The 24,410-nt window shown below is 44.4% G+C and overlaps 8 protein-coding genes across 8 annotated transcripts in view; 6 read left to right on the top strand and 2 right to left on the bottom strand.

The window, feature by feature from the left end:
- C922_02784 (3-oxoacyl-[acyl-carrier-protein] synthase III) overlaps positions 1 to 369 on the bottom strand; it is a gene marked incomplete at both ends in the record, with an annotated part of 2,971 nt that extends 2,602 nt beyond the window's left edge. The window contains one exon of the mRNA XM_008818383.1: positions 207 to 369. Within this exon, the coding sequence (XP_008816605.1) occupies positions 207 to 369 (163 nt within the window). The remainder of the gene's footprint in view (positions 1 to 206) is intronic.
- Positions 370 to 2,118: 1,749 nt separating this feature from the next.
- Positions 2,119 to 6,150, top strand: C922_02783 (hypothetical protein; the record flags this gene model as incomplete). Its single annotated transcript, XM_008818382.1, has 1 exon — positions 2,119 to 6,150. One exon carries the CDS (start codon positions 2,119 to 2,121, stop codon positions 6,148 to 6,150), a length of 4,032 nt encoding a protein of 1,343 aa, XP_008816604.1.
- Positions 6,151 to 7,549: 1,399 nt separating this feature from the next.
- On the top strand, positions 7,550 to 9,895 carry C922_02782 (hypothetical protein; the record flags this gene model as incomplete). The annotated part of the gene is made up of 7 exons (XM_008818381.1): positions 7,550 to 7,805; positions 8,226 to 8,640; positions 8,762 to 8,969; positions 9,091 to 9,163; positions 9,276 to 9,352; positions 9,501 to 9,587; positions 9,854 to 9,895. 7 exons carry the CDS (start codon positions 7,550 to 7,552, stop codon positions 9,893 to 9,895), a joined length of 1,158 nt encoding a protein of 385 aa, XP_008816603.1.
- Positions 9,896 to 9,937: 42 nt separating this feature from the next.
- C922_02781 (beta-1,4-N-acetylglucosaminyltransferase) lies at positions 9,938 to 10,561 on the top strand (the record flags this gene model as incomplete). Its single annotated transcript, XM_008818380.1, has 1 exon — positions 9,938 to 10,561. The coding sequence occupies one exon, from the start codon at positions 9,938 to 9,940 to the stop codon at positions 10,559 to 10,561; it is 624 nt and encodes a 207-aa protein (XP_008816602.1).
- A 1,649-nt stretch (positions 10,562 to 12,210) lies between these two features.
- Positions 12,211 to 15,198, top strand: C922_02780 (TKL protein kinase; the record flags this gene model as incomplete). The annotated part of the gene is made up of 1 exon (XM_008818379.1): positions 12,211 to 15,198. One exon carries the CDS (start codon positions 12,211 to 12,213, stop codon positions 15,196 to 15,198), a length of 2,988 nt encoding a protein of 995 aa, XP_008816601.1.
- A 1,599-nt stretch (positions 15,199 to 16,797) lies between these two features.
- Positions 16,798 to 18,600, top strand: C922_02779 (asparaginyl-tRNA synthetase; the record flags this gene model as incomplete). Its single annotated transcript, XM_008818378.1, has 1 exon — positions 16,798 to 18,600. The coding sequence occupies one exon, from the start codon at positions 16,798 to 16,800 to the stop codon at positions 18,598 to 18,600; it is 1,803 nt and encodes a 600-aa protein (XP_008816600.1).
- A 116-nt stretch (positions 18,601 to 18,716) lies between these two features.
- On the bottom strand, positions 18,717 to 20,067 carry C922_02778 (hypothetical protein; the record flags this gene model as incomplete). The annotated part of the gene is made up of 2 exons (XM_008818377.1): positions 18,717 to 19,833; positions 20,006 to 20,067. 2 exons carry the CDS (start codon positions 20,065 to 20,067, stop codon positions 18,717 to 18,719), a joined length of 1,179 nt encoding a protein of 392 aa, XP_008816599.1.
- A 1,263-nt stretch (positions 20,068 to 21,330) lies between these two features.
- On the top strand, positions 21,331 to 22,582 carry C922_02777 (hypothetical protein; the record flags this gene model as incomplete). The annotated part of the gene is made up of 3 exons (XM_008818376.1): positions 21,331 to 21,820; positions 21,969 to 22,169; positions 22,350 to 22,582. The coding sequence occupies 3 exons, from the start codon at positions 21,331 to 21,333 to the stop codon at positions 22,580 to 22,582; spliced, it is 924 nt and encodes a 307-aa protein (XP_008816598.1).
- Between the last annotated feature and the right edge of the window lie 1,828 nt (positions 22,583 to 24,410).

Here is a 24,410-nt window from a genome sequence, read left to right as displayed (position 1 = left end):
GGGAACAGATTCATATTCGTGCTTCGCTCAACGCGTCACTTTGGTGACTAAGTTTGTTCTTCCCGGTTGTGGACGTGAAAGACACTTAAGAGGGGGTAGGGACACACACACACACACACGCGGCATATACACATGTGGACGGACCCATCCGGCGTTCCCTTAAACAGTTGGCGCTGGCGGTTCGCGGTTCGCCGCTCATCTCTCACTTCTTCCTCCCGTGGCGCGCACTTTAGTAGTGTGTTGCGCATTCGGGACACTGCTCAGAAAGTTGTATTTACAACTCTTATTGATTTCTAGAGATAACAGTACAGACATGCACTGTGTAGCGAGAACTGTAGCCATATAGAGGAGCATTTTTCCTGCTCTCATTTTGTCCCCACGTTGTCGTCACGTTCGTTGTACGAGTATCTGCAGAACTATACACTTCGCAGTTGCTCTTATCAAGGCATGCAAACATAGATGGTGTCACTATGTGTTTACTCACAAAATGGTGTTTTAAACGACAAAAAGGGAAACAAAAAAATCAGGTGAATAAAATGTTGGAAAATATTCAGTTAACATTTGCTTGCATAATTGATAAAGTATTTTTTTATTTCCTTTTTTTTTAAAAAAAATTGGGAGATCAAAAAAATCACCCTCCTCCTTTTGTGGTGACAGAAAACGTTGGAAATTTATTCTCGACGCACACATGCAGTGAAATGGAAATTTTACCACCTTTTCGTTTAAAACGGAATTTCTTACATTTCACTTTTTCTTTGATTTCTGTATCACATCACAGGAATTGCTAATAAAAAAAAGGTAAGTCATTAAAAAGGCCTTGCTTGGAGTGGTTCCCCAGTGAAACAATGCATCACCTTTTAAATTATTTTCCTCTTTTTCCTTCCCCCATTTTGGTTCCCTTCAAATCGCATCCATGTTGTCATATCTGCCCTGTTAAGTAGAATGGAGCAAATGCAGTTGAAGGTTCCCAAATTGGTATCCCCTCGTTTATTTTTAAAACCTGTTAGGCAGCTTGGGCCACTTGAAAAATTGCATGTCGTTTTAAAGGAGTACGTCCCCACAGGGGTGTGTGAGCACGGAACTGCGGGCGCATAATGACAGACCCTCGCAATGGGAACCACTTTGCCTGAACGACGCTGTGACAACGCTGTCAAAACGCTATCTTAGCGCTGTGCACACACACCACCTGCGCCGCGAAAGAAAAAAACGAAATCCCCCTAGAGAAATGCTTCTCCTGGTCGTTAAAAAAAATACAGTTTTCCACTTAACCTTAAGTGGGGTCTCCACGCAGGGCAAATGCGAGAAAGGCCCCTTCACCGAAAGTGAACTTAGACAATGAAAGATGTTCCCATTGATGGGGGTTTCGATAGGCAGAAATACAAGTGTGCTGTCTGAACAGGGATATACCTGCCAATTCTTCAAAGAGAGGAAAAAAAAAAGAAAAACACAGAAACGTATAAGTGAAAGTGAACTAAAGTGCACACTCTGGTGTTCCAATAACAGATCTTTATGCGTGCTACGCAGGAGTGATGCGCCCAAAGGGTTCTCCCCTTATGTGTAACGCTAAACACGTCATGCGAATTCAACCCGTTTTGTAAGAAGCAAAAAGGAGGAAATGCTTTTCACAAAAAAGGAAAGAAATCTTTCTGAATAGCCAGCAAAGATAAAATTAAAAAATAAAAAAAAAATTCCCTTTCCAATTCTGCGTATTTTTTTTTTTTCTTCCGCTTCATGAAACACCAAATCGTATGGCCTTATCCGTGTATCATTGTGAAGCCCACTTTAAGAGTACTCGTGGGGGAGCTTTCTAAAAAAAAAAAAAACACAGAAGGAACCCATATAAATTGTCACTTTAAGATGAATGACTCGAAATATACGAGTCACATTTTGTGTAAATGTACAAAAAGGGGAAAGTCAAAGAGTGAACGGGAAGAAAGGGAAAAAAAACCATTTTACACATATAAACAATTTTTTGCAAGCATAGGGGCAAATGTACATGCGGAAGGAACATGGTTATATAATGCGAGTGGTATGATCAGAAGTCTGACTTCCTTTTGTCGTACTTCAGGGGAAGTGAACTGAAGAGAAACGCAAAAGAGATCCAAAATTTCGAAAATTATGAATGAAAGGATACTAAAAAATATTTGGAAGTGTGAGCCATCATGTCTATTAAGCAAAAGTAATTTTAATGCAAGTTTGGTTTCCACATTTAAAATATCGCGATCTAGCACTTTACTTCTGGAGGGGAAACATAACTTGGTGATACTTGCCCGTGCGAATCATCACGGCGTAGTGCGCGGGAGTAAGGAAAGGAACGATCCTCATCGGGAGAAGAACGAACTTTTGGATGATGGAGCACACGGTGTCTGCGCCGGGGGCGCACACAATAATAGGGGGAGTTGCAGTGGTGAAGGCCCGCCGTTAAAAGGGACACAACACTACGCCTTCCGCTTTGACAAGGGCGCCCGAATGCTGCGCGCTGGGAGAAACAGGGATTCCTGGAAGAACTCGCCCGTCAGTTCGTATTCAACGGTGAGAGGGAGGAAAGATGAGCGTGAGGGAGGACAACCAGGAAAAAAGGATGCTGATGATGACGCCGGTGCGGTCGCAGTCGCCGATGCAAATAGTGAGTCACTCGAGAAGGACGAACCGGAATGCGAACCCCCCATGCGTAAGAACAAGCCACATGTTGAAAAAGACAATCAGGTGGATAGCAAACAGGTAGTTGGTAATGGCGATACGGTGGAGGACACGCGTGGGGAGGATCCCTCCAAAACGGGGAGCCACCTTAGCAGCAGTGGAACGATACGCACGAACAGTGGCGAGACGCAGCAGAACGAAAAGGGAGAACAAACTTCGGAAGGTTATAACATTGATTTGCAGAGGGGTGACTCCCAGAGTAGCAGTGACGACGGAAAAGACGAACTAACCGAGAAGCTAAAAAAAAAAAACGAAATAAAAAAAATGTTAAACATAATATTTTGCTCATCCATTCCTATGATCGGATTCGGGTTCATGGATCAGTTTATAATGATCCGTTTGGGAGATATTTTCGATGCATCAATCGGAGTGTCTTTGGGCATATCGACCCTGTGTGCTGCTTCCTTTGGCCAACTCTGCAGTGACACGTTCGGAGTCTTTTTTGGCTACGTCTTAAATTATTTATTACAAACATATAGAGTTATCCAACCAGCCAAATTCGACATCAAAAATAAAGTGTACCAACATTGCACCTTAGTGGGATCTGTGGTGGGAATTCTACTAGGTTGTGCTCTCGGAATGTTGCAACTCATTTTCATCGACACAACAAAAAGTGAAAGATTGAAAAAAAAAAAAGAATTAGATTTTATATTCCAAATGGTTATGTGTGATTGTTCCAATATTTTAAACTGCGAAACGTCGACCCTGTTTCTCTACGATAAGGCCAAAAATGAATTATGGAGCAAAGCCATACATGGAAGAAAAAACATCATAAAGATATCAGCCAATAGCAATGAAAAAAGTTTCAACCTCTGGGTTCTTCGAAACAAAGAAATAATTAACTGCAAGGATGTGGTAAATAATGAATTGTATAACCCCTCACATGATGAGAAATTTAATTTCAAAACGAGGACCATTTTAGCGGCACCCATCTTAGATCGAAATAACGAAGTTGTCGGTGTTCTTATGTTCCTTAACAAGTTAAGATCCCATGGTGGGTACTTTACCCGGAATGACGAAAAGCTAGCTGAGATGATGAGCAAACATATTTCCATCTTCATGGAAAAGTTCAATTATATCAGTGAGGGCGATAAAAAAATGATCATCTTCGATAAGGAAAAGAATATATCCCGCGAGGGGGAGGAAGAAGAGGAAGAAGAAGCAGACGAGGAAGAGGAGGACGAAAATCCACCACCCGTACCGAAGAACAGTTTGAACCACAATCAAGAGATAGGTGCACTCACGAGGGAACACACACATGAAGGAAATAAACCGCAAAGCAAACACCATGCAGTTAAAGAACGGAAAAGAAAAAGAACCCCCCCAAAAAATTTGCACTATCAAATTTCGCAAATAGATGAAGATGATAAAATATTCGACGAAGGAAGCGAAAATGCCAACATAAAGCAGTTTGATGAGTACTATGATGAGAAGACGGAGGAGGAGGACGACGTGTACGACGATGAGGATTACGACGAGGATGAGGAGGACGCGGAGGTGGAGAGTCAGGCGGAGAGGGAAAGCAACACGGAAGTGGAGAACCCCGCGGAGGAGAACCCCGCGCAGCTGGAGGAGGAAGAGATGTGTAAAGCATCCCAGCCTAGTAGGGGGCCCGTCGAAAAGGAGCAGACGGACAAATTGGACGAGAAATCGCGTGAAATAATAAACCTATTGCCCATTTCAAAAACGGGGTCGAAGAAAAATGAGCAACCAGTTAACGATTTCCTAGTGGAAGATCATTTTAACCATAGAGTGGATCATCTTAGTGCGGGGAAGAATATCTCAAAGGAGTGGCAATCAGACGAAGCAGACCAAGCAGAGGGAGCAGACCGAGTTGACTGCAAGGTTGAAGTGATTAACCGCGGGCACGACCAAGGTGCACCGCATAAACTCTCCATTTTGAGCATAGACAAAAAGGTAACAGATCCCGCGCAAAAGGAGGGCCCCTCTTCCTTCGGGGCTTTCAACTCAGGGGGGCCTCTCCCCGTGTCTTCCCCTCCCCACATTGTCCCAGGAAGGACTAGTAGTGAGAACATCCCCGGTGAGCGTAACAGGGGCAGTGTCGCCAATGACTACCCACGAATCGACCGCAGCAACGAAGGAGAGAAGGAACCCACCACTTTTGACATGCTATCGATTGCCCCTAACGCGGAAAACGCTTTAAAAAGTCACAAAAAGGGTAACTCTAATTTATACGAAAACAATTCTCAGGGAAGTGTTAATTTGGGGAACAAGTGGAAGAAGCTTATTATACATTCCTTAAGCACCATGCTGAGTGATGACGTTACTGAAGAGGGAGAAGGCATCCCTAGTTGGGCAAATGCGGAAGTTAGCTGCCCCCATGTTGACAGGGCGGACCGTTACGGTGCTGGGAGTGGTTTAGGGAGTGGCGCAGGAAGTGGTGCATCTGGCCAGTCAATCGGTGAGTCCTCTGCTTACAACGGCGGCGTTGCGCCAGATTACACCTACTACTACGACATCGAGCACACGAGCGATTACGGCAACCTGTATGTCAAGAACTTCTCCAGTGGGGTGGGGGCGAACGATGCATTCGAGAATGAGCGAAAGAAGGAACAAAACGACTCCATCGAAAGTTACCACCGCGGATACAACAGCGCCATTCTGAGCGAGACGCTGTGTAGGAACTCGTCCCTCTCCGTGGCGAGCGGAATCAAGGAAGAGCCTTTCAGAAGATATGCGCAGAATTACGTGTACGCGAAGGGGGTCTCATTGAGGAAAGCAGCTCTTCTGGAGGGAGCCGCAAACATGTACAGCTCCAGTGCATACAATTCAGAAAAGTATTTTTCACACATCCAATTTGCGAAGATATTTAAAATAGTCTCTGAGAAAAAAATGAATATAAAAAATTTCAAAATTTTAAAAAATATTTACAAGTACAATTTAAGTAAAATTTTTAGTAATCATTACAAATATATAATTGTGAAGAAGAAGAAAAAATTACGAAAGTTTTGCTACACACTTAAACATTTTGATATTTGCAAACTGGACCATTTCTGGTTTAACATATATTGCCAAAATGAGTTGAAAAAAATTTTCTTTCGAAATTTACACTTCATAATAGACTTACATAATACACGTATTGTCGATTTTAAGCTCATCAATAATTATATCCTTCATAAGATTTACGAGAATACCACTGTCAGTCGTCTGGCACCAAGCACATGCTACAACATTAAGATAATTGATTTTTTCTTCAAAGAAAATTTGTACCTTTTAAATAAAAGCACAATGAATGATATCATTTACAAGTATATAATTTTTTACTACTGCAGGAAGAAGTTGAGGAAAAAAAATTTTAACTATTACAATTATCAGGACATGTACCTCGCGGAGAACTTCTTCGGTCATAATACTCACACCAAGAAGGTCCCCAAAATTCTGGATGAGGATCTGGGCAAGAAGAGCGCGATAGTTACCGTGGACAGATAGGATAGCGTCGTATGGCGATGCGGTGTAGCTGTGTGGCGGTGTAGAAGAGGCCCTGCGGGGGGAGGCACAATCTGTGGGAACACACCGATTCACGTTTTGGATGTCTTCCCCCACATTTGCCGCTCCTCCGTTTTATTTATTTTTTTTTGTGTAGAAGAGAAAAATTGCCGATCTGCACATTTTTGTAAAATTTACCAGCGGGGGGCGTGCCTATGGCCAGGTCTAATTATGCTGCCCCCCAAGTGAGCCCACCTTAACTGCTCAAAAAAATAAAATAAACCATGTATGTCTATATACCTCTTTTAAATTAATTCGGTTTGCACTTATTTGTCCATAAATACGTACGCATGTTTTATTTCATTTTCGTTTTGCAAAAATTTTCCCAGAATGTACAGCTGACACATTTAATGGCAAAAAATACGCGCACGTCATACGTAGTTATATTCCCAGGCGTAACGCGGAATTGTTAACGCTTCTGCGTTCTTTCCAAATTTGGGGGGACCCCCCCGTTGCGTACATCTCCATGTCGCCTGCTCATCTTATGAATGGCTTATTCCCTAGTGTCTGTTTGCCGATCTGTTTTTTTTCTTTCTTTCTTTTTTTTTTTTTCGTTTAGGCTGCATGGTGTAGTCCCCCTTTGGGCAATTCCGCTGGATGCATCACTTTATTTTTTTTTTTTTAATCCTCTCGCACGCTTAGAGCAATTTTAATGAGCTGCAACTTGGCCAAGAACGGACTGAGGCTTTTCCATTTTTCACGCTTCTCTACCGCCTTCCCGTTGCGTTCCCCTTTTCTACACCGTGCAGTCGTTGCGTGTATTTCTTCACGCACCAAAGTGACCTTTTTGGGGGGCTGACACGACAATTTTTTTTTATTTTAACCGTTTTTTTTTTCCCCCCTTTTGTTAAAAAATTAATTTTAGTTACAATCCTACTTTTGGGTATATGAGGAGGGTCCGGTCGGTTGCTGTCCAAGATGAGAGGAAATAATTTGCCAGCAATTCTGTTCTAAAAAGTGAGAAAATAGTGCAAAACAAGAGCAAAAAAGAGCAAAAAAGGTGCAAAGAAAGTGCAAGCAACTTCCAAACGAACTTCCAAACGGGCAGCAAAATCGCGAGAGCCCTTGCGCCAAGGTCCCCTCTGATGCGGGCGGCCACCCTCCTAGAAGTTTCTGCCCATTTGGGGGGGGAAACAGATAGGTGAGGCACCCCCGCTTGAAGACCCACATCTCAACTTTGCAATTTTTAACTCACGTGTGTGAAAGGCACAAAGTTGCGCGGGGGAGGTGGATAAGGAGAACAACCAGGTTGTTAGTAGTGGCGTCCTTCTAGTTTGCGGCACCCACTGGCAGTAAAGAAGAGCCCTTTTCTGAGGCAGCTTCCGCCCCGCCTCCACCAAAAATGATGGGAATGCTAATCCTGGTTAGCATTTTCCTCATCGCGCTCACAATACTGCTAAGAGCCCTGCAGAATAAAAGTGGAAATGCCAAACGGATCCGACGGGACAATGACAAAGTTAAGGGCAAAAGTAACGAAGCCCCTAAACAAAAGAAGCAAACAGGTAGTGGTACTGCCAAAAGTGTTGCTACCACGCCAAGAAGTGTCTCCAGCAGCACTCCCCATGTCATGTTTGATAAAAATGTTGTTGCCCTCAAGGGTAATAACTACCCCGTAAGTGTTTGCGTAAATGGAGAATGTGGTAGGTGGAAAAAAGAGGAGCGCACTATAGTGAAAGTCAGCAACGATTTTTTTTTTTTTTTTATCATATGATAAGTCTTTGCATTGTTACGCGGAGGTTGGGCTGAGGTGGCCTCCCCGTCACTCTTCCACGGTTTATTTCAACCCGGCTTCGTCCCCACCCGGCTTCGTCCCCACCCGGCTTCGTCCCCACCCAGCTTCGTCTCCACCCAGCTTCGTCTCCACCCAGCTTCGTCTCCACCCGGCTTCATCTCCACCCAGCTTCGTCTCCACCCGGCTTCATCTCCACCCGGCTTCATCTCCACCCGGCTTCATCTCCACCCGGCTTCATCTCCACCCGGCTTCGTTTCTACCCCGATTTACTGCTCCCCCCCCGTAGGAACCATCTCCATCAGCTGCAACAACGGCAACTTGCAGTTCCACAAGATCGGTAAAGATGGCTCCAACAAAATAACCCTGAGCAAAAAGCTAGACGAGGTATACAGCTGCATAGCCATAAACGAAGAGGCAACACATCTAGCAGCGGTGAGCGAACTATACTCAACGCTAAGAATTTTTAAAATAGGAAAAGTGGAACAAAGTATCAAAAACATTTCTCTATCACTGGAAGGGAAAAAGGAATTGCACAAGAAAGACGTGAAATTTCTGTACATTCATAAAAGCTCTTTTATAATTACGGGATCGGAGTTAGATGAGACGGAGGTAAAAATCTGGGACATGAAGGGAGACCTTTTAAAAGTGGTGAGCATCAAACAGGTTTATAATTACGACTATGCTGTATCGAAGATGGCTAGGTATGCGCTCGAAGTGTTCCCGAATTGGGCCACAAGCGGGGGGACAACATTTGAAACCCACTTTGTTTGTGTGTCCCTTCTCTTAGGCAATGTATTTCACCTGCCTCCTGCCACCCTGCAGATTCTTCGGAGTCGCTTGCTGGTCCCCGGACATCAAAATATTTGAGATAAAGGAGAAGGAAAACAACTTTCACAGCATCGACAAGGTCATGGATTTAAAAACCAGTTCGGGCACCAAATGTGTGTGCTTCAGCCACGACGAGGAGAAAGCATTCCTAATTGATAAAAATGGAATTCTCGCCGCGTACAATTTGAACGTGCGCTATAAGGTAAAAGGAAGCATTTCTGTGCATGCACGTGTGCGCGAGTATCTTACTTCCACCTGCACATGTACATGCGCGCGTGTCCCTCCCCGCCACTGCCACGTAATTCTTTCCACTCTCCTTGCAGCTCCAAGAGGAGTCCAAAATTTTGTACAAAAAGGATCTGAAGGAATACCATTTGGAAGATTTCTCCAGAATGTGTAAGGCCACCTCCCCCTACTACTACCACCACCACCTATGTGTCCCCCGCGTTTTACAGTTATATCACCTTTTTTTCTAATAAAATAATTATTTACCCATTTTTCGCTCTAGGCCTATCGGGTGACTCCAACGACATCATCGCAACTTCTGGGTGCGATATGTTAATTCTGAAGCAGGAGGATTTACAGGTGCGCCTTGTTCGTGTTAGCCCGTGTGGGAACGAGCATGGTCACAAGTTGCGGTGCGCCATTTGAGAAAGTGCACACGCCGTGGGGCGTGAAAAATAATTACCACAAAAAGTGTTACTCATGCATGTACGCCCTCCTCATTATTTAGCTTGTAAACAAAATAATGAATGCCCATCAGGGTGCGATATTTGGACTCCTCCCCATGCCAGGCACATCCCGTTTTGTTACATGGGCGGTAAGTTGAGAGCTTGAGCTCCAGCTCGAGCACGACGCAGAGGGCGGAGACGGAGTGTCAACAAACGCATATGCTCATGTGGCATATTCGTGTATACGTTTACACTACACGTATGCGTTCTTATGCTGAACCGCGAAGGAAAGGGTCATATTTACAGCTTAAGTAAAACGTGAGTGGTACACTTCTTGCCTGCGCGCGGGGAACGGTTACATACCCATATTTACCACTCACTGCCTGTTTTTTTTTTTTCCTCCTTTCTGCATCAGAATGATGGCACTGTTAAGCTATGGGATACCTCCAAAAAATAACGCACACAACGCAAAGGAGGAAAAAGAAGAAAAAAAAAAAACATGTTGCCCGCTGTGGCCTGTTTAAACGTATTTTTTCTCGTGTGGTTCATTTTTACATTGTTGAAAAATAGACTGAGCTATAATACAAGAGAAAGACAAAATGGTCCTGTCGAAATTGGAGTGGTCCTGGGCTCCGGAGGTCACACATTCGAGATGTTACAGATATTGAAGCTCATCGAAGATGGCAACATAAGTTTCCACTTTTTTTACGCAAATAATGACCCATTAAGTAGGGAAAAGGCAGAAAATGCTTTAAAGGAATATAAAAAGGATTTCTTTGCAATTCCAAGATGCCGAAATGTTGGTGAGTCGTACATACGCTCGGTAATAAAACTATTTCTTGCATTCATTTATTGTTTATTTTTAACACACAGAATGAACAACATGAACGTGTTGATGATGAATGGCCCAGGAACATGTCTGCCTGTTGCATTTTCCCTTCTATTCAGAAAATATATTTTTTTTAAAAAAATAAAAATTGTTTATTTGGAAAGTGTTTGTAGAATATATTCCCTCTCCCTGACTGGGAAAATTTTGTATAATTTTTCTGATTTGTTTGTTGTTTTTTCCGAACATTTGCAGAAAAGGCACAAGAAGGCCAAGTATTATGGCTACTTGTTCTGACGCAGTTTCGCTGGCCAGGCTGGTCTCGCCACTTGGCGCGTGTTTATTCGCACTTTATCGCGTGTATATTTGCCCTTCCCACCAGTGTCACCACTGCAAGTGCTGTCGCCATCACCTGTGGGCATATATGTTGCATGTCACTGCGGACTGACAACCCTTACAACTGTGGGATGAAATTCTCCTTTTTTTTGTGTGTGTATTTCCCCCACTGCTGTGTCTTCCTTCTTTTTTTTTTTTTATTAATTAAAATATTTCTCGCACTTTTTGAGGAATACATAAAAAGGAAGCAGAACCCTTTGTGTTTTTTTTTTTTTTTTTTAAAGTGTTAGTAAATTTTATGTAGTACAAAAAAAGGAAAGTAACTTTTTGCATGAAGGGGTCTTCTCCAGCTTAATTGAATACCATGTGGAACTGCTCATCAGGGGATTGGTAAAAATAAGGTGGGTGAAACGCACACATGTCAGTGTACAACCATTTTGACACGTACAGAAAGGCAGGGAACAGTGTGTTGTGTGTGTTTGTTTATATGCTTTTTCCAACGTAAAATTAAATTTACTCTTATGATTGGTGTTTTAAAATATGGTGGAGGTGATGCACATGTACAAACGTCCAAGTGAGTTTCAGTTCTTTCCACGAAATATTCGCCTCTATACGCAAAGCACAATATATTAGAAAAATTGTTTGAAGAACTGCACATATATATTTTCCCATTCTATTGCGTCCGTGCCACGTTATTCTCAAACTTGGATGCGTTAAAAAAAGGAAAAAAAAAGGGCTGCCGTTAAAATGATTAGGCTAACAAGTGTTCATTACCCTTGTATAGGTAGCTCCTGCTGTTCGTTTTTTTTTTTTCTTCTTTTTTCTTCACGTGTACCATATGTAAATCATTCCTTACGCGTTCCATCACAGAGGCTGTAAAATACATTTTTTGTCAAATCGTGGCGAATATATTTTAGCGTTTGCTTCCTATCAGTACACATTTTTTGCTTTTTAAATGTGACGTTTGTAGTAGTACCCCTGTTTGGGGACATAACTTATTCACCACGTTCTGGGTTTAAAACGTTTTAACTATCTTTTTTTCCTTTCCTTTTTTTTTTTTTTTTTCTCCCTTGCTGTTCAGGTAAAAAAGTATGACAATTTTTTAGCTTCATTCATGACATTTTTTGGCTTCTTATGAGCAAACCCTCGCAACACCTCAGAAGTTCCCACCTTTTGACATCCGAAGGAAAGCGGCGTCTTCGCGGAATGAAGGAACAACGTAGTTCAGAATAAGGCAAACAAAGGGGATAATCACCCGCACCTTTGAGACAGCCTAAATAGTCACAACTGCGCTCGTTTTAAGCAGGTAGAGCTTCGCACAAAATAGGCATCATTTGTAACTGCCCTAGCATATCCGCACGGACAGACAGGGTACCAATTTTGGCCATTTTGAAAGCGCCCCCGGGGGGAAGGTATTCATATGCACAGATATACATGCATATGTACACACCTATTTACATACCGAGGTAGGAAAAGGCGGTGTGACACAGTTTACCCTTGTTCGAGGAGACCCTCTTGCGTATGCTTACAGAGGACGTAACAATAACAATTAAAATGTGTTGTGGAAAAAAGAAAGGGGAAAAGTTGCCACAAATTTCACGAAAAATGACATGGGAAAAAGAACAAAATGGGAATATCGTTACTTAAAAACAAGTAGAGGGGTGTATATAGGAGGCATAAAAAATAAGAAGAAAAACGGATGGGGAATCGCAATTAACAACAATGGAAACAAATACGAGGGGCTGTTCCAGAACGACCAGAAACATCTGGTTGGGTCAGAGCTTCTCTGCTGTTTGCACAGCCATAGCTACAAACAGAGTGGAAAAAATGCTGACCAGAACAGCGAAGACGAATTCGAAAAGGGAAATATCTGCCTTCATGATAATAGATATATATATATAGGGGCGTACGAAGAAGGGAAAAAACATGGGAATGGAATTCTAATTGACTACAACACGTATGCTATGTACAGCTGCATATTTCTGAGGAACGAAATAATATATAAAGATATTTTATTTTCCGCCGTTAATAATTTTCCGCTCCAATGTGACAAGTACAGATTGGCTGCGCTTTTTCAGGAGAAAGGAATGGACAAGGGGGGGACGCACAAGGCGCCTCCGCGCAGAATAGATAGGATCAAAATGGAGGGAGAAGCCAAAGGGTGTGAATATGACGATAACGCAGCGGATGGGGGTTGCCTTGACGGAGGCGCTCCTGAAAAAGAAAGCCCCGCTCAGGAAGAAGGCCCCACCAGTGGAAATTCAGAACAGACTGAACAGAGCAAAAGAGAGCGAGACATGCACTCCTTCATAGAGAACCAGTACAAGTACAACATTTTCAGCTACGTCCACTTTTACCAACAGTTAGTGAAAAAAATAAAGAGAGAAAATTCAAGCGAGCTTTTTTCCCATTCTGCACATAAAAAGGAAGTACACATTGGGGAGAGCAAAGGGGAGAATTTCCCAAAAAGTACGTTAAAAAGCGAACAGCAGAAAAAAGACAGGAACGAGTTTTGCCCTAATCATAGGAAGAGCAAACTCCCATGTCGCACGTCTGCACGGAATGGCTCAATTGACAAACCACCCAGTGAGGAGCGCGAAAAGGAACAAACTGATAAAATTCTCATTAAAAACATTCACAACAAGATTGAACATTTCGCAATGGAGAAGATGCTGATGGAACCTCTTGGAAAAATCAAATGGGTAAATGATATCTCCAATGAAGAGGCTGTGGAGGGCATCTTTTACCCCCCAAATGAGGAGACTACGCGTGATACAGAGAAAGGTAGGTTGGAGACCTATGGGGGGAGTGTAACTCGTGATGGTAGTGGATGCAGCAATAACTTCGCGCATGTCAGTGGCCGAGGAGTTATTCTCGAAACGGAGTTGCTTGAAAAGAGGGAGGAATTGTCCAATGATGGGGATCGTGCCATGTGTAGAGGCGCAATTTTTAGGAGCACACTGGGTCATAAGTTTCCAGACTCGGCCACTGCCAAGGATGGCATTTTCGTGATGAGAGAGACGGAAAAAGCAAATGAGGAATACGTCGTGGGGAAGGGGGGGCACATCCTCGGGAAGGAAAACGCCGGTGGTATTGCGGCTGAAGGGAAACTCTGTAACGGCGAATTCAGCCAGGAGGGTATGGAAACTCTCACCGTCGTGAGAAACATGGAAAGCGAGGATTCCGTGGGAGGGGGTGGCGAGAGCCACCAGAGCGGCGGTAGTAATGGCATCAATGGCAGCCGTGTAAGCAGTAGCATCAATGAAAGAAGTGGAAGCGGCGTGAACGGTGGCTCCGATAAGAGGAGTTCTCTGAGAGGGAGCCCCGAGATAGAGACAACTGCACATCGCGCGAGGAAGGTTAGCCACAAAGCGGGTAAACGTAATAGTAACCCATTTTTGAAGCAAACGAGTGATGATCAGCTGAGCAAAGAAATAGAAAGTCTTCTTCCAAGATGGTTAAGGAAGAAAGAAAAAAAAAGGTGCCTGTCATATGCACAGAACTGTGTATACTGGGATGTATTTGAATTAAATTTTTTTTTCTTCTTTGTGGGAGTTCCAAAAAAGGCGATAGAAATTTTCGTACGAAATGAGATGGACGGGTACTGCCTAAAATATATGGAGGAGAAGTTATTAAAACGTATGGGCCTACACGATAGGGTAGTAAAAAAGTACGTCACCCTATGTGTGCAGTTTCTTCTGCGATTGAGAGAAAAGTATAAATACAGAAAAAGGAGCAAGAGAGGAAATGGCAACGTCCAAGAGGAGGCATTCGTTCTGAAGAGAAACAAATTGCACTACCTAAATTTGGTAGGCAGGGGGGGGTATAGCAATGTGTACAGATGCATATATGGAGATAAACTACTGACATTTAGTGATGATTATTTTTGCATGAAATATTCAGCTAACAATATAGCGTTAAAAATATGTAATAATAACAAGTATAGGTACGAGTTTTGCTCCGAAATGGATATTTTGTCGACCTTAAGGCACCCTAACGTTTCCCTTTTTCTAGGTGCACTAAAATCCCCCCAAGGAATAGCTCTAGAATATATAAACGGTGGAAGCATATTTGACCTAATACATAAACGTAGAGTAAAAATAAAATTAAGAGACATCATGAAAATGGCAAAAGACATTGCTGCCTTTATGTCCTTTCTCCACTATAAGGGTATTCTACATTGCGATTTAAAATCATCAAACATTCTGCTGTCCATGTCGGGGCAAATCAAAATCTGTGATTTTGGATTATCGGTACAGAACTTTACTCAAAAGCCGAGGTTTCTTGGAATTGTCGGTACCTACCAGTGGACAGCTCCAGAGATTTTAAGAGGGGAAGGATACACTCCACAGGCGGACGTATACTCCTTTGGAGTCATTTTGTGGGAAATGCTACATAGAGAGATCCCATTTCGCGAACTGAAGCATCCCTTGGATATTATTGCATGCGTTGGATATGGCAGAAAGGAGCTAACCATCAGCAGAGCCATCCCACCCCCCGTGAGGTACATTCTGAAGAGCTGCCTGCATAGAAATAGGCAGAAGCGTAAATCCTTTTTTTTCTGGTCGGAGTACTTGGACATGTTCCGCGGGATGTGAGTCCTGGGGAGCGGCGATTTGTCAGTTGGGTTTATCAGTGCGGTCGATCAGTGCGATTGATCAGTGCGATTGATCAGTGTATCTCCCGTGCGTGTCGCGCAGGTGTCTGCGCCACCGTGTTAGCACATTTTTAAGGGTCCCCTTTTTGTTTTCGTTCTTTTTTAAGTGTCCTATAATGCCGAATGGCGTTTTATTTATTTATTTCGTTATTTCTTTTTTTTTTAATCCCCCGTTGCTGCTATTCCTGCGCGGATGTACACCGTTCGCAAAAACGAATGGGAACAAGGGCCCAGGTGGCCGCCCCCAATGGGTATTCAAAGTTGTTAAGCAAACCCGACGGCTCCTCCCACCTGGTACAATTTTCAGCCCAAAGATGGACACGCAAGAGATGGTAATACATGGGTTATGTTGGGACGCGGCGTCAATGAAGGCATCGGCTGAGGGGGGGTAACTTCGCTGCGCTGAACTGTGAGGTGTGTTGGGGGGTGGTGTTGAGTGGCTCTGTTGGGTGGCGGGTTCACCCTTACCTATACAATCCACGTGTCCTGGTGGGAACGCTGATCCCCTAAGGAACGTTGCACTGGAGAGGCGGAAAATAAACACATACGTATGGCATATATTAATGCATAAAGGTATGGCAAGCTCATGTAGGAGTAGAGCGAAATAACCCATGGGGGGCAAAAGTGTGTTAGGAAGAAGGTCAAGTTTGGGGTTCCTCGAGGAGGGGAAAGCAGAAAAAACTGAGATAAATGAACGACCGACCGTGCACCTCTTTTGACCTCTTTTTTTTTTTTTAACAAAAATGGAAAGATAGGATAAATAGAATCGCAGATCGGAAAGAAGAAGTTCCTTTCTTCTCCAAGGCTCCAAATTGAACCCCCGCCCTCTAACCCATTTTTCTCCCACGGGGAAGTGAAAATACCCGCACGGAAAGAAAAGTGCGCGTGCTTCTTCTGTACGTGCTGACTACGAGTAGCGAACTTTTACGAGCGCAAAATGGTTTTAAAAGAATAGATGTATATTTGTGCAATTCTTTTTTTTTTTTTACCCAGTTGCGTGACGCTTAAAAAGGTTTCCTCTTTTTTTGTTTTTTTTTTTTTTTTTTTTTTTTTTGCCTTTCTGCTGCTTCCTCTCCCTAGGGAAGAATAAGTAACGAATAAGAATAAGAACAGCAAGTTGGCAAGTTTTCAAATTAGCAAGTTTGAAAGGCGGCCCCCTTTTCTTGTTGTGGCCATCTACGTGAAGATAGGCGTGGCGATATGTTTGAACCCATGCGCAGGGGAAAGTTCGTCAGCATGTAGAAAAGTTGGTCATCGTGCAGGGAAGCTGCTCACCCCGTAGGTACACTGCTCCACCGCGGGAAAGAGGTCCAGGTGACACACAACTTGCGTCGCTAACTTGTGCGCCTAGGAGATTTAACGCAAAGCCTACCGCGACGCAGTGATAGAAGCAAAGCTAAGGTGTTAAGGTGTTATATCTCGGCTGCTCCCCATCGGTTGGTCGTTTGGCCCCACGTAAAAAAAGCACTCTTTTTCCAATCAAAAGGGAGGAGAAGACCCCTCTTTTTCCCCACTCCCCCCCCAAAAAGAAGAAAACAAAATGGACATCCAAGTAGACGACGCAATGATACAAAAGGCCAAGGCGCTCCAACAAGCCAACGAAGAAGAGATAAAAGTGAAAAAGTTAAAACCCCAATCGGAGGGATTACTAAGCCCGAAATGCAATCTGCTTGAGGTGACGGATAAGAGTTGTAGGAGTAGAGTACGAATCTGTAACGTGTTGAATGTGCCCAAAAGTGAAACTTCATTTAATGATCCCACGAGGAAAAATGAATATATAGATAAGATAATCACCGTGTGTGGTTGGAGTAAGGCAGTGAGGAAGCAGGGAGGAGGTAGGTTCTGTTTTGTGAACCTAAATGATGGTTCTTGCCATTTAAATTTGCAAGTTGTTGTCGACCAATCTATAGAAAACTACGAAAAATTGCTAAAGTGTGGAGTTGGGTGCTGTTTCCGATTCACCGGAAAGTTAATAATTTCCCCTGTACAGAATGAGGAGAAAAAAGGACTCTTAAGGGAAAATGTTGAACTGACATTGAAGGATAACTCCATTCACAACTTTGAGATCTATGGAGAGAATTTAGATCCTCACAAGTATCCTCTTTCGAAGAAGAACCATGGAAAAGAGTTTTTACGCGAAGTAGCTCACTTGAGACCACGAAGTTACTTCATTAGCTCAGTTATTAGAATTCGAAACGCTCTTGCGATTGCTACTCATTTGTTTTTCCAGAGCAGGGGTTTTCTCTACATTCATACCCCGTTGATTACTACTTCTGATTGTGAGGGCGGTGGGGAGATGTTTACGGTGACGACGCTCTTGGGGGAGGACGCTGATTATGGTGCCATTCCGCGGGTGAAGAGGCCGACCAAGGGGGGGAAGAAGAGGGAGGACGCGCAGGGTAGCGGCAATGCCGATGGGGGTGGCAGCGAAAATGCAGGTGGACGTGGCAATACGGATGGGAGTGACATTCCTAATGAACGTGGCAGTGCTGATGCTCGTGTGGCACCTCCCCCACACTACCTGATCGACTATAAGAAGGACTTCTTCAGCAAGCAGGCATTCCTCACGGTGAGCGGCCAGTTGTCTCTAGAAAATCTCTGCTCCTCCATGGGAGATGTCTACACCTTCGGACCCACTTTCCGAGCGGAAAATTCACACACCTCCAGACATCTAGCAGAATTCTGGATGATAGAACCAGAGATAGCCTTTGCAGATCTATACGACAATATGGAGTTGGCCGAGTCATACATCAAATACTGCATCGGGTATGTTCTCAGTAACCACTTCGATGACATATACTACTTTGAGGAGAATGTAGAGAAGGGTCTAATCAGTCGGCTCAGAAATGTATTGAATGAAGCCTTTGCGAAGATAACGTACACAAATGTAATAGACCTTCTGTTGCCCTACTCGGATAAGTTTGACGTGCCGGTTAAGTGGGGAATGGACTTACAGTCAGAACATGAAAGGTTCGTAGCGGAACAGATTTTTAAAAAACCCGTCATTGTGTATAACTACCCAAAGGATTTGAAAGCATTTTATATGAAATTAAATGACGATCAGAAGACAGTTGCCGCTATGGATGTATTGGTCCCAAAAATTGGCGAAGTTATTGGTGGGTCTCAAAGAGAGGACAATTTGGAACTGCTAGACAAGATGATTATTGAGAAGAAGCTAAACATGGAGAGCTACTGGTGGTACCGGCAGTTGCGCAAATTCGGTTCTCACCCACACGCCGGCTTCGGCCTGGGGTTCGAGCGCCTAATTATGCTCGTCACTGGGGTGGACAACATTAAGGACACCATTCCGTTTCCGCGCTACCCGGGCCACGCGGAGTTCTGACGGAGAGGCGATCAAGCGGGGAGCCGATCAAGCGGGGGGCCGATCAAACGTTAGACCCCTACGACGCCAGCCAAGTGCCTTTTAACTGCATCCCCCCCCGATGAGTCGCTTCCCGTTCACTGCGTGTCCGCGAAAAAGATAGGCGCATCGGCGGGAGTCAACTTGTGGACGTCCTTGGCCAGCACGCCCCGCCTGGATCGAGGTTTCCCCTTCTTCCCCTCCCCCCTGGCGTTACTCTCATTCTGCCCGTATATCGCACTTAGCAGTTCTTCATTTTCTCTTTCCATTCTTCCCTGATCCTGCATCATATCGTAAAACACATCACCTTCATCTTCGTCTTTCTCGAAATTCTTCCCATTCTGTGCCAACCTGTCCTCTGGAACGTCGCTTTCCTCCGCGTGCGAAACGGAACTGACTTCTTTACTTATCCTTCGGGAGTATTCATTTGACGTCTCCACCTGCGTTTGTATCGTCTGACTTAGTGACGGCGCACCCAACAAGTTCAGCGTCTCTTGCATATGCCGGGGAAGTGGAGATGATACATATACGACTCGACTGCATGCCGATTGGAACGTCACACTGAAGCAATGCAGGTGTAGCATCAGCTCCTTGTTTTTTCCCACATGGGGTAGCCTCTTCACTAGCAACTGATTGGCTCTCTCCACCTCCCCACCCACATCACGGTAAGGGAAAAACCCATTTTTTCTCAGCTTCTTCCATCTAGAAGCATACTCATTATCGCCTACAATGCAGGTGTATAGCGAGTAAAAAACCAGCGGCTTTATGAATTTTGCGTCTTTTGCTGACGTATGAATTTTGATCAGACTAAACTTATGGGCCTCATACGAAATGGTGTTACTTATCACGTCATAGTTAATCGTCTTCAGGTCTCTCAAATGATCCTGACTGTTTGATGGGATCATTATTCTCGAATTGGGCAGATACTTGAGACCTAACTTGACCTTTACATTCTGTCCGTTCTGCACGTGACCGTAGACTAATGCTAGGAAGGTATTCCCATAGGTGTGATTTTTTATGAATTTATTTTTGCAGATCAGTAGGCACCCCCCCACATGGTTATGCAGCTTGTACAAAACATTTGCGCTTTCATGCTCGTCTAGGTTTAGCCCCTGCAGGCTTTTGATTATGCTCTCCTTTTGGGGGGCTCGCCCGAAGGTGGACACTCCGTAGGCCTTGTCCACCACGAGGTAGTCGTCATCCTGGTACAGCACTCTGCGTGGGGTGAGGCAGGACGAAGTGGAGGTGATGGGAAGGACGAAGTGGCAGTGATGGGCGGTACGAATTGGCCGTGATGGAGGGTGACGGATTGTAGGACGAGGTTACAGACCGCGCCGCTGCAGCGAAGGAGAGGACACTCGAACCACAGACACAGCGCAGTTCTTACAACTTCTTCAAGTCAAGGGTAGACTTGCCCGCTTGGGAAAACCTCCTCTTTAGGAAAAGCATTCCAATTCGACCGTTGATCTGTAGCAGAAATGGAGTGGTGGTGGTTGGGGGTAACAGAGAGGGGCACGGAATGGGTTCCCACAACGAATGGCAACAAAATTAGCGCCACACAGAGGTGAAAAAAGAAAAAAAAGGCTTGCACGTGAGCAATTCATCCGTCTGTTCTAATCCGACCAAGTGGTGGCGTTTGTAGACTCCCCCCCAAATGGGAAGTATGCTAAACGGGAGCAAATGATGATTGTCCTTTTCTTCTTGCGAGTTACTTTTTCGGTTGTCCTTTAGCAAATTTTCGTTTTTTTTTTTTTTTTTTCTGATTGTCCTTTTTTTTTTTTTTTTCTCCTTCTCTTTTTCTTCTCCTTTTTCTTACCATATTTCTCCTTCAGACATGGTTGCTCTAATAATGGCATGGGGAGCCATGTTCTACTGCCACGGGGAAGTGTGCGTACGTCGTCATCCTTTCTCGAGCTCGCAAAAGGGTGTAGATAAGCAAACCCGTTTGTTGCTTCCTCCTGCAGATTGGCAAACTGTGCGAATGGTGACTCATCACGCGGGGGGAATCACTTGGATGGGGAAAATAAAAAAGTAAAAAAAATAAGTAAAAAGCGTAGAATGTGCGAAAAAGCGTAAAAGTAGCCAAAAAGCATAAAATGGATGAGGCCACCCCACCGCGAAAATGCAAAGGTTCCAATCGGCATGGTATGCCAACGGTTTCGAAAAAAAAAAAAAAAAAAAAAAATTGCTACTAATTCCAGTTGCATGCTCCAGCTCCGCATGACTACAAACATAAATAAATTACCGCACACATGAGGAAAAGAAGAAAAAAATATTTTGCGTGATGGCTGCTTCTGCGAGTGTATCATAAGCGTTTGTATACATATAATGCCGCTTCGCGAAAGGTGCCCCGAGGAGGTGCTGACTTATCTGCGCAGACAAACCCGATCGGGGGAGCCACTACACCTACTTGAGAACGTCGCCACATCCTATTGCGGACGCCGCTGGACCTTATTGCGAACACCGCTGGACCAGCTCCCAAGCAGCAGCCACTTTTCCGCGTCGGCTTAAAAATGACACATGGGATGAGGGAAGTCTCTCGCGCGCAGCAGAATCGTCCTCAGTGCTAGTTTACTCCCCCTCACTCTGCGTTCTTCGGGGGGGTGCGGAGTTCGCCCGTGTGTGTCTTCCCCTTTGCATATACACTCGCTGAGCAATTCGCATAGGAACTCGCTGAGTAACTCGCTGCGCCCCCGACCGAGAAACCAAACGATGAAGCGCAACGTCGCCGTGGTTTCGTCCATAGGCATGTACCTGCTGTCCTCCGTGACGTCCGTCTTCGTTAACAAATACGTGCTGATGGAGGGGGCCGTGGACACGGTGCTTCTGATATTTATCCAACACATATCCTGTCTGTTGCCCCTACATATATTTAAAAGCTACTTTATGGGAACCCAGGACAAGGAAGGAGCTCACGAGCACATGGGATCCCTCTATGAAGGACTAAAACACATGTGGTTGATAATCGCCTCCTTTAATTTTACTCTAATATTTGGGAACACATGCTTGAAGTATACGAATATATCTTCTTACCAGTTAGCTAGATCCATGACGTTGCCTTTTAATTTCCTCTTTTCCTATTTTTTTTTTAAGCAAATAAATTTTACCTTCCTCATGACAGTTGCCTGCCTCTTAGTTTCGGCTGGCTTCTTCGTCTTTTCCGTGGACGCCGTCAGCACCAACTTCCAATCGGTTTTGTATGGTTCGATCGCGAGGGTGGCAACATGTCTTATGGTGTAAGCCCCGTCGGTGGGGCGGGTTGCCAAGTTATTCACGGCAACTCTCCTAACGCACCCGCATTCTCTCCACAGCGCTTAACCGAGTCTACCTGTTCCGCCCCCCCCCAACAGGTACCACTGTCTCCATCGTCCAAGCAATCCATCTAAACCTCCTAAAGAAGAAGCTAATGATTTATCAAAACAAAACGGTCTTGCTTTACTACAATATTTTGTACTCCTCCATCATCCTATTTATTTACCTGTCCATAAGAGGAGAGTTTTTCTCCATTTTTCGATGGAGCCATCGCGTTTGTTTTTATCTGGCCTTGTCGTGTGAGCAAAACATAAGGGGAGATAATCCCTAGTGGTGGACCTCGCAATCGGGCGTTCCCACAGAGTCACTATAAAGAAAAAGACTGCCAGAGGTGCTCTCCCTTTTTAACTCAGCCCCTATGCATGTCCCACTTCTCAACTGGAAAACACGCACTGACCTTTCCCCCTCCCCTCTCGCAGGCATTTCGTCCATCTTCGTGACATTCTCCTCCTTCCTCTGCATTCACTACACAGACAACGTCGTCTTTAACATGTTTGGGAATGTCAAATCTACCATGCAGACATTCATAAGTAAATTTTATCACGCGGAGGAGCTAAATGTGTACACACTGGTAGGAATTCTCTTGACGACCCTGGGGTCCTTTCTCTATACCTATTCGAGTGAGTACGCAAGGAAGCAGAAAGTCGGGTGAGCAGGTCGGGGGAGAAGAAGTGGAAAGTGAAAACGGTAAGCCCAATGGAGGGAAATTAAAAAGTGATTCACATATCGAGCTCACCTGTGACTGAAGTAGGAACGAAGCAGAAGAGACGCTAAACCCACCCTCTGATGTGCAAATCAAAACAGGACACGTTGTACCGTGACCTAAATAGCTACACAGATGTATATTTAATTTTACATCTCCACATTTTTTCCTTTTTTGTATTATGGTCTCCATGGAGAAGACCCTTTTCTTTTTTCATTTTTTCTTCGGGTCGATAATTTGCCTTTTATTTTTCGCATGCCCACGGGAAGGCATTCTCTTTTTTGTAGAGCTGCTTGCTACTTTTACATTGCTCTAACAATTTTCACCATTATGGTGTCTCATCCCTCTCCCCGGTCTTTCTACGTGTAGACGTTTCGTAGGCCTCTCGCATGGCGGGGTCTTTTGTATTTTTTTTTTGACGAGCCCCTTTTGAACTCTGGGGGTAACAATGAGAAGGTGAGGGGAGAAACGTTGCAGAAGCACCAGTAAGGCTACGCTGTACTTTTTTTTTGCCAACTTCTCCCTTTGCTTACATTCTTCGCTTCACTCGACTGGGAATGCAAACCAGTGGGGAAGCCTCAGACACAGTGCCCCGGGAGGGGAAAACATAATGCATGTGCTTTTGGTGGTGTCTGGATAATAATACGGGGCAACGCTCCGCTGCATGCAGCCTGAGACATAGTGCTACGTCACGCGCAGTCATGCGAAGCAAGTCGCGACAAATTGCGACCGATAGCGATCAATCGTGATGTTGCCGGATGCAGGGCGCGCCGTGTTAGACTACAGGACGTGACGCATACACTGAATGTAGTGCCGACTGTTTGTGCGCGACACAACAGGCATGTTATTTATGGTACTTTTTTTTTTTTTTTTCACCTTTTGTAAATAAATCCATGCAACTATGTTAAGAGGAAGGACATCCCTGGTACCTCCTTCAGTGTGAAGTTTTCTCCGTTTTAAACACTCGCGTTGGGGGTCATATGCTTACACGTCCGGCACATGTCACTTGCCAGTTGCCTACCGCGCGCATAGGTGCCGCTTGCCGACACGCACAGGTGCCCGCAAGAGCATATGCACCGAATAAGCTCAATGTGAAGCTATACACGAGAACGTGAACACAGCCCCTGCGTTTGGCGTACTCCAGTTGCGAGAGAATTCCACCACGGCAATGCCTTCCAAAACGCGAGACGAAAAAGTCCCACCAAGTGTACGGCACGTGTTTGCTTTTCTTCCTCTCCTTAGTCGCTTCGCGATTAGTCATTAACTGTTTACTCCGCATGTTCGTGTTTTCGCCTTTTGGTATTTTCGTATTTTCGCATTTTCGAATTTTCGTATTTTCTTATTCTCTTATTTTCATTCTTTCCTTCTTTCTTCCTTTCTTTTTTTTTTTTTTCTTTTTTAATGCGTACACTACCGTCTCCTCCATTTTGGTCCCAATTTAACGTCATTTCCCCCCTGGATAATTTCCCCTGTTACCACATAGCTAAGCCCCTGTGTACATTTGGGTACTTTTACACGAGGGCTTTTTGTTCACGCATTTCCAATTGAAGTGATTTTTCTCTCCATCTTGGTTCCTTTCCAGTGAGGTTTTTATACCTGTACATAGCTCTGCTTTTTTTTTTCCCTTTTTTCTACCCCCCGTTGAGGTTGCACCTTAACGAGCTGTGCTTTAGCCTAGGGAAGGAAGTTTTCTTCGATTCGGCCTCTCTCCCTTTCTTTGTTTTTCTGCTTCGGTGTTTATCTGTTTCTTTGTTACTCTATTTCTCCGTTTGTGTTG

The sequence above is a fragment of the Plasmodium inui genome (genome assembly GCF_000524495.1).
Source record: "Plasmodium inui San Antonio 1 unplaced genomic scaffold supercont1.10, whole genome shotgun sequence".
Classification (NCBI taxonomy): domain Eukaryota; phylum Apicomplexa; class Aconoidasida; order Haemosporida; family Plasmodiidae; genus Plasmodium; species Plasmodium inui.
The sequence above is the reverse complement of the archived record's forward strand: the minus strand, read 5'-3'. Positions and strand labels throughout refer to the sequence as shown.